This window comes from Phyllobates terribilis, unplaced genomic scaffold (genome assembly GCF_046119375.1).
Source record: "Phyllobates terribilis strain yellow unplaced genomic scaffold, ASM4611937v1 Scaffold_6322__1_contigs__length_45301, whole genome shotgun sequence".
Taxonomy (NCBI): domain Eukaryota; kingdom Metazoa; phylum Chordata; class Amphibia; order Anura; family Dendrobatidae; genus Phyllobates; species Phyllobates terribilis.
In genome coordinates this window covers 15,420-24,017 of record NW_027369066.1, presented here as the reverse complement: position 1 = coordinate 24,017, position 8,598 = coordinate 15,420, and the positions used below count along the sequence as shown (strand labels likewise).

The window sequence follows — 8,598 nt, the reverse complement described above, 5'->3', positions numbered from 1 at the left end:
TGAGTTAAATTTTGAATAACTTGTTGGAAACTGAGTAAGTGTTAAATGGTTGGTTAGAGCTTAAATGAATAAGTTCAGTTTTTTAAGGTTAGATTACAACTAATTAAAATTTTAAATTAAATGACAGATTAGATAACTAAAAAAAATAAACTTACTTCTTCAAACACTAAGTAGATATATAATTTTTTAAAAGAAACATTGTCCAGAATTAAATTGTAGGCTCCGTTTTCACATATTAAGCTGAAACTGAAATTAAATTAGAAATTAAAAGATCTAAAAAATTCTTCGATAATATAAACTTTAATTTTAAATTGAAGTGGTAATATATCTTGCAATTTTTTTTTGAATATGATAAGATCCCAACCGACACTTTTGTGTTTTTTTATATAGAATAGGACAAGATTTATACACTTTAGTATGATAGTATCTATTGCGAAAGTATTTGAACGAGGCTCCTACCAAAATTATATGTATGAGAGTTAATAATTTAGTCTTTATTCATAATGTAAATAAAGATAGAGTTAAACTAGTCGTTACATTTCGAGTTGAAACTTAACAACGCTCTTGTAGTAGTGCTTTTTTTTCACAAGTGTCTTACACAAGCTACAAGATATTTGCGAAGATTTTTTTAGTACATCAACGCAGATAACATAGTGATCTCCACATTTCTTAGCCTTTGTTTGATAAAATATTTATCGATACTGTACTTCAAAAGAATTTTTTTTTCTACCTTTATACATTTTTCTGTCTCAAAATTTTCAAATATTATTTTTGGCATAGTTAACTTAAGATTATCTAGATGGCAATTGTACTTGTTCTACTTTTTTTTTTTGGAACAGAGCTAACACCGGAACCCCTTCTACAGGCGATCTCTATTTTCAAATATAGCTCAGTTGTATAGTATCGAACCCCCGCTGAAATGGAGGGGGACATGCCCCACACCACTGAGCCAATGTAGCTTCGGCTACTTCCTCTACCTTTTTAATGTTTGGTACATGTATCTATCAAGTTTGGTGTCAATAATGTACAATGTAGTATCAAGCATAAGCTTACGTAACTCTAATGGCATTGCACTATAAATTATACAGGTATTCTCTATGTCCATAAATGTTTTTCCCATTTCATTTTACAATATTATTCACATTTTTAGAGAATCTTCTCGATTTCGGTTGATATATAAGAACAAACATAATTATGTGTGGTCTTGTTTTATTCGTCTCAACGAGTACTTTAACAATATATAAATTTATCATTTTTATTAATATATATTTGAAGATATTTATGACACAACACATGTCTTGACAAGTATGCCACCGAAAGCTGACAACTGACTGACACTGCGCTCTTTCTGGTCCAGTGGATGGGATCTGAAAGAATAGAAATTCTAACGACAAGAAGGTCGTTTCGATCCAACCCATTATTGGGGTCCAATAAAAAAGAATATGTCAATTCCTGATAAGTCGTGGCTATTTCCCTCTATTTTCATCGATTAAATAATATTTCATTACTCGAAAAGTTTGACTATTCTGTATGGCTCTGGATATACTACTTTATATGTTTAATTTCATGTCGAACGAGCCGATAACTCGAACGCGTTCGGTGTCATATCTTTAATAGCGGGTTGGTTACACCTCTTCTATGGGATCGCTACGAGCTAGAGTATCATATGTTTTTTCAGACTTATCTTATATATAAAAATGGGAAGAACATTTTAGGACGGAGGGTGTACTACGATAGATGGTATATAGAATTGATCAGGAATCTAAACTTCACCTGTCAGACCTACCAACTGCTGTTTTATCAAACTGAATTCCAAATCGGAAAATATTCATCAGAAGAGTATGCTTATGAACAAATTATTAGACACTTGCACAAACTAGAAGAAAAATATTAAGCTATGATTCAACATCCCAAAAAGGCAGTAAAATAATAAACACTGATAATCTTCTAAACAAAACATATAGCTTGCAAGACAAACCGTTTAACGTAGATGGAATTGAACAAAACTGAATTTAGGTGTGATAATTTTAGGCATTCTCTGCAGGTGGAAGAGGGGTGTCTATGTTTGATGGCATTAAGATGTTGAAACCATCACCAGCAGTAGAAATTATCATTCCTGGTATTTGCGCATGCCAATGAAGCTCCTTCAAGTCCTTTTGACCCTGCCAAATATAAACAAATAACATAAATATAAATATCCACCAAAAAATACGCTATTCAATTTCTGCATTTCCAAGGACTATTTAGTATTATATAGATAGATTGTAGTAAATTGAAGAAAAGGTTGAAATTACTCACCTGGTGCACAAAGAGGAGTTGTGGTGGTAAATTTTCCGGAGCATTTACTGTATCTTCGGTTTCATCTCTGAACACTGCCTCCTCTTCTTCATCTCGTTCTAGGGACAAGTCCCATACACTGAAAGATGATTTTAGAAAAGAAAATCATGTCAGAATGGTTGATTAAGAATCTAATTAAATAAATTAACCCGAATAATTATTACGTGAGCTGGTGATCAGCTGAAGTAACGGCCAGGGTTGATGACTCGTGTGGACTCCATTCAATTGATGTTATTGGTTGCTTGTGGTATTCAAACTTTGCAACTACTGAATCACCACCATCCTGTATAAAAGATAAACTATAGTGTCACTGTAAAGTATTAAAATAAACCTGAAATCTAATTAAAAAAAGAAGAAGAAAATGACCAACAAAAAATAATCAAAATTATAATTCATCAACCAAAAATGGTCCAAATGATTTTTCGAGCTCAAGTTTTAGTTAATGCTGGTTAAATACCGTGAGTATTCGAAGATCGTGGATTTTAATTGTACCATCATCACTTCCTGAAGCCAACACTTGATTATGTAGCCTGAAGTTTGCCAATTAAGTAACATGAATTTAAAGCAAATATAGAAGAAAGAACAAATGCAGAGAAGTTAAATAGTATATTCTATTTTGAATTGTGACAAATTTGAGAACCTGTTCCATGAGATTACATTCACATCAGCATCGTGCGCTTTGAATGAAATGGCTGGGGACTTTCCTTTCCTGATATCCCATATAGCAATCTTCATATCCACAGAGCACGAGGCAAATATATTTTCCTGAACAGGACTCCACTGCGAATAATAGAGAAGAAAAAATAGAAACTAATCAAGAAAGGATTTTTCAAGCCTAATTATATCACTAATATGTAGACTTCTAATCTGTGTACTTTTATATATGATACAAATCCAGATTATCTAAATTATTAGTTTGCATTTCTGATTAATTGTTCGTTATTAGGCATGCTCCAACATTCTCCACTTCCTCTTTGTTGCTTTCCATTATCTAAATTATTATTATTTTGTTTTAGGAGTTAGTTATGTTTAACCTCTCTATAAAAAGAGGATTAACTCCTAGTACTTATATTAAGAATGGATTACACTATGAAAAATGGAGATTACCTGCAGGTCTTCCACACTTGCAGTGTGTCCAACAAAGGGTGTACGATCTACATCCCATTTTGATCCAGATGTCGGCTCCCACAGATGAATGGAATTATCACAGTCCCCTTCAAAGAAGAATAATCAAATGAGAACACTAGTTTAACAAAACCAACAAAAACAGGAAATTGCATTAAAGATCCATTTACCGGAAACTAGTCGTCCAGAAACACAAGGGCTCCAATCAATAGCATAACCTTCATTTTTGTGTTTAAAAGCAGTCAGTGGGGCCTGTTTGATAACTGTAGTTGGAACTTTAGTAGAATCTACTTCACTCTCTGCTAAGAAGTTGAGATGAGAGCTGAAGTCCCACACCTATTACAGAAAATACAACAAAAAATGGTATAAAGGCTCATATACAAAAAGTTTTACCTTTCATAGATAACGCACAAGTACCTCAAGAAGCAAAAAAAAATTACATTAGATAAGTGTTAGTTCATGCTATATTAATATGACTCCACCTTTGATACAAACCCGGATTATGTGATATTAGTTTTAATTAATATTCCTACTTCTAATTAGTTTGTTTGATTTCTAGCTATTAGTCAGTCCAAGTCAGTTACATTTAGAGAAATATATCTAGTAGTGGGTTAATTACCTAATATCTACGTTTTAGTCATCCTAGTTGTGATAGTAAGTTTGTAAGATTATGACTGAATTGAAAAATAAACCAATGCATCACTTTAAAAACAACAGTAAGAGCAGCACCTGAACAATACCAGAGTCGCTCCATGATGCACATATATGAGGGCTTTGTGGCATAGATCGAATACGATTTACACAGCCGTGATGAGCCACCCTACGTAACTGGAATCCATAAACATAAAACTTTAGTCTAAAATGAGAGAAAAAATTATGAAACTTCAAGACTAAAAGTAAATTTCATTTTTTTTAAATTGCATAATGAATACTTGCCTGAAGTATTGGTGTAGAAGATCCATTTTCATCTTCACCATCACTATCATCGCTGTCTTCACTATCATCATCCATATCAGTGCCGTCTTCATTTTTCTTGGGAGGCACAAGGTCACGTTTTCTCCCAGATATGTTAGATAGCTTGAAAATCTCAATTGAATTCAAAGGAGATTGATTTGCCTGTAAAATAAATTGCAAGGTTTCTTTTGTCATTTGAGCAATTAAACAACTAGTGATTTTCCATAGGCATTTAATGACATGCGTGGCTGATGATAGAGGGCATGGAGGAAACATTAGTACCATAAAACCTAAACTAAACTAGCTAGTATCTTTTGAAAAACCTGTTTAGAAATGAAATTGGGACACTTAAGATGTTTTAGAGCACTTAAGTGGATTCAAATAGTTGAAAATGTTGGAAGATGATATGCTGCTTAGCTATTGTATGGCAAAGACTATGCTTTCAATGATGATGAAAGGAAGACTGAAGGCTATTATGCGCAGAGGTAGAAGTAGAACTGAAACAAAGCAGAGGGCTCGTATGAAATTTTAAAAGATAAACAATTTCTGGTCTTTGAGCTATTTTAATAATCTCCTACACCTTGATATTTTAGATAACAAAAAGTAGCTCATAGATAAATAGAAAAAATAGCAATGTAAACTCAGAAATATTTTTAGCTTATTATAGAGTTACATATTTACTAATAGGGAACAACTCTTACCTGAGTTCCAGCAACAAAATATGCAGAATGAGGAAATTCAGATCGGACGAGTCCAAGGGAATCACGAACAATGTCGAAACTACAAAACATCAATCCAACTTTAAAAATTAGAACCATCAAGCAAGAACTGTGAACTCTTATATGTAAGGAACTGTGAACTTAAGTAAACCTTCAGCTGAATCAAAACTCTAGGTTGTGATTGAATCTCTCGAAATCATGTTTCTTTATTTCAAAACACTTATAGCTAGAAACCTATTTTTACAGAAATACTAGCCTTGCACTCTTGCAGATAAGTTCTACAAACTTAAACACCTCAAAAGCAAACGAACTTATAGTAAGGCAGGGGAAAATCAATATAACCTCAAACAGGGCCAACCAACATGAAACGCATGTAGAGAATTGTAAGCTGAAGGATCACAGTGCAACTCTTCGTCATCCTCAATCTTATCCACCCCAGGCTGCCATACTTTAGCCGGAGCTGGACCAGATTTCTTGGCGGCTGAGCTCGATGCCTACAGAAAATAAATAATCAGAAAACGCTTAACACATACATCAATCGACTCAAAACTGATGATAGAAATCATACCTTGTTCGTAGTGCGCTTAATTTTCTTTCGGGATTTGATAGCGCGAACCATTTTCGATGGAGGAGGCGAAGGATTTGATAGAAGTGGTTACACAGTAGAGAAGAGAAAAAAAAACAGAACCTGCACACTGTGGTGAGCAGCGAGAGGGACGGCGAGATGGCCGGCGGGTGGACGGCAGACGGTGAGGGGCGAGGAGGAGGAGGCGGCAGTCTAGGGTTTTGAGAAAAGGGGTTTTTTGAGTACTTGAGCAAGTGTAGAAGGAAATAAAGAGCGCGTAGCGGCTAGGCAGCGAGCCAGGAAGCGCCGATGTTAAGAATGAGGATCAAATTAGGGCTTTTTAATTAATTTCGGCCTTTTTTCATTTTTAGCATCACTTCAACACCTAAAAAGCCTGATCCGGGGCTGTAATAGAAACGGCTGATACTCATATCTGATATTTGGTATATCAGTATATAGATATCAACTTATTGATATATACTAATTTTGTATATAGTTTATATACTCATGGCTCGTTTGGTATTAATATCTAGATATAAGGTATGAGTATCGAGATATGGGTATGAGATATCGGGGTATGGGTATGCGATATTGGATATGGGTATGGATATGAGTGATATACTTGATATACTCACTTTTGGAGAGATATCAAAAACACACTCTAATATCATTTTGATACTCATACCTGATATACTTATCCACATACCAAACAGTATATATCAGTTTGATATTGATATACTGATTATACCAAACACAGGTATGAGTATGATTAATATCTTATACTCATACCTGATATCTAGTATCAATACCAAACAAACCCTCAGTTTTATTAGGATATCACTTATAATCTTTTATGTCTCTTATCTATTTTACATATTGCTTTCTAATCAAACTCATTTATTCTTCTTGATAAATACCATAATCGTTCTCAGAAATATCAACTGATATCTATATAATACCAAACGCAGATATAAGATATCAATCTTGTACTCATATCTGATATCTGATATCCATACCCATACATGATATCTGATATCTTAAGATATGGATACCAAACGGGCCCTAATATCATGAAGGAATCTGACATTGTTAAATAGATTACACCATTCACATTGATGTCGCACAATCTTTACAGATTTTTACGCGATGTCTAGGTATCGTGCGTGTTTTATGCATTGGTGCGGTACGATGTCTGTTATATTTTAGTTTTTTAATAAATGACTATATTCGTGTTTTGATTGTTAATTTGTTAATTTTATTGTTAATATAGTGTAAAATTATTAATGTTATTAAATATAATTTTATTATTATTATATTGTGAGCTAACGATACCGAAATTAAAATACTACAAAGCAACATGTTCAAAAACGCGAACTACAGAAATACCTGAATTGAACAACAAACATAACGATACCAAAATTAAAAAACTACAAAATAACACTTTACAAGATGTGAACTAGAGAAAATAACCAAATTGAACAACAAACATAACTATATCGAACTTAAACAAACAAGACACACACGATTGATGAAACTCGGACAGTCAACATATCCTCCAAATATGTTGCATCAAGTCTGTAGTGAGTCTTTCATGCGTGTTGATGCTATGCATTCGACGGTTTATATTCATGTAATCATCGATAGAGTTTATTGTAGAAGTCACCCGTCTGATATTAATTTCATCATTAGAATTCTCAATACTTTCCCTTGTATCTTGTTTGAAGTCCATCCCCAAGCTTTCCATTTCACTTTCATAGTTTTTGTATGTGTGGCGCTCATCCTCAACTATCATATTGGAGCGTGATGCAGCAATCCATGATCTTACGAAGTGTGGATCTGTTGTGGGCAAGAGCTGGATTTCGTATTATTGCAAAACGTGCTTGCAAAACTCCAAAAGCACGCTTCATATCTCTCCGACAAGACTTCTGAAGTTGAGAGAACCTTGATTCCATATGAGTTATGGGATTGGGGATGTCAATCACAAACATAGCCCAAGGTGGATATATGTCATTTGTTAGGTAGTACGACATGTCGTACTGATGGTCATTCACCATAAATTCCATAGGAGGTGTCGTGTCGTTCAGAAGATCATCGAACACCAGTGAACGCTGCACGATTGTTAACTCATTGAATTTCCCAAAAATCCCAAAGAATGAATTTCATATTTAAGTGTCTTGGGAAACTACAACTTCTATAACAAGGTTAGGTGTTTTACTTTTTCCTTGGAATTGACCGTATCACGGTGTGGGTGATGAGCGACGTTTAATACGACGTAAATAGTGGTTATTAGCATCGTTTATAGACGAATTGGTCATGATTTGGAGCATATTACCATAATCCGGACTTCGCAGAGCAAAGTGGTTAAATACAAAAATTACGAGCTTTCGGAAGAAGACCGAAGAGAAGTTGACCAAAGGACGAAGTAAAGTCACGCACACAACGGACGCAGCCACGCTGGAGCACATGGGCCAGGACGCAACCGCGCCCTGGGTGGCGCGACCGCGCCAAGGCGATGTAATAGTGGTGCGAATGCGCCCACACCGACACGGCCGTGTCGAGGCTCCAGAAGGTGGGACTCAACCGAGCCAAGTACACGAGAGGCGAACGCGACCACGCCGACAAAGACGCGCCCGCGCCCCGTAGAGTTTCTGTCATGGAGCAATTCTCTTCTACGAGCTTTATTTGGGCCTTTTACCTATTTTCTGATGTAGCTTCGGGCTTGAGACTTTTTAGGTTATTTCTAGGGTTTCCCTCTTCTATAAATAAGGGATTGAACTTTGCATCTTTCTCATGCTTGATTCTAGGTTAATTTAGAGAGTTTATAGAGAGAATTCTTCTCCCGGTTGAAGTCTTCGGATGGTTGGTTTGTAGTCTTTCTCCCTTGGTTCTAATAAAGAT

The 8,598-nt window shown here is 35.1% G+C and overlaps 1 protein-coding gene across 1 annotated transcript; it reads right to left on the bottom strand.

Moving 5' to 3' along the window:
- Window positions 1–2,027: 2,027 nt before the first annotated feature.
- LOC141250890 (uncharacterized) lies at window positions 2,028–5,754 on the bottom strand. Its single transcript, XM_073670146.1, has 13 exons — window positions 5,704–5,754; window positions 5,478–5,629; window positions 5,118–5,196; window positions 4,515–4,578; window positions 4,399–4,484; window positions 4,192–4,290; window positions 3,633–3,798; window positions 3,445–3,551; window positions 2,978–3,117; window positions 2,795–2,867; window positions 2,502–2,620; window positions 2,299–2,416; window positions 2,028–2,162 (listed from the first exon to the last, which is right to left on the bottom strand). The coding sequence occupies exons 1-13, from the start codon at window positions 5,752–5,754 to the stop codon at window positions 2,028–2,030; spliced, it is 1,389 nt and encodes a 462-aa protein (XP_073526247.1).
- Between the last annotated feature and the right edge of the window lie 2,844 nt (window positions 5,755–8,598).

What these genes read in the sequence shown, in the direction of transcription:
- LOC141250890 (XM_073670146.1), bottom strand. Translation starts at nt 5,754, where the DNA reads ATGGTTCGCGCTATCAAATCCCGAAAGAAAATTAAGCGCACTACGAAC. An exon ending in GTTGGTTGGCCCTGTTTGAG is followed by an intron (nt 5,197 to 5,477) that starts GTTATATTGATT and finishes GATGTTTTGTAG; the next exon opens with TTTCGACATTGTTCGTGATT. An exon ending in AACTCCTCTTTGTGCACCAG is followed by an intron (nt 2,163 to 2,298) that starts GTGAGTAATTTC and finishes TATATTTGGCAG; the next exon opens with GGTCAAAAGGACTTGAAGGA.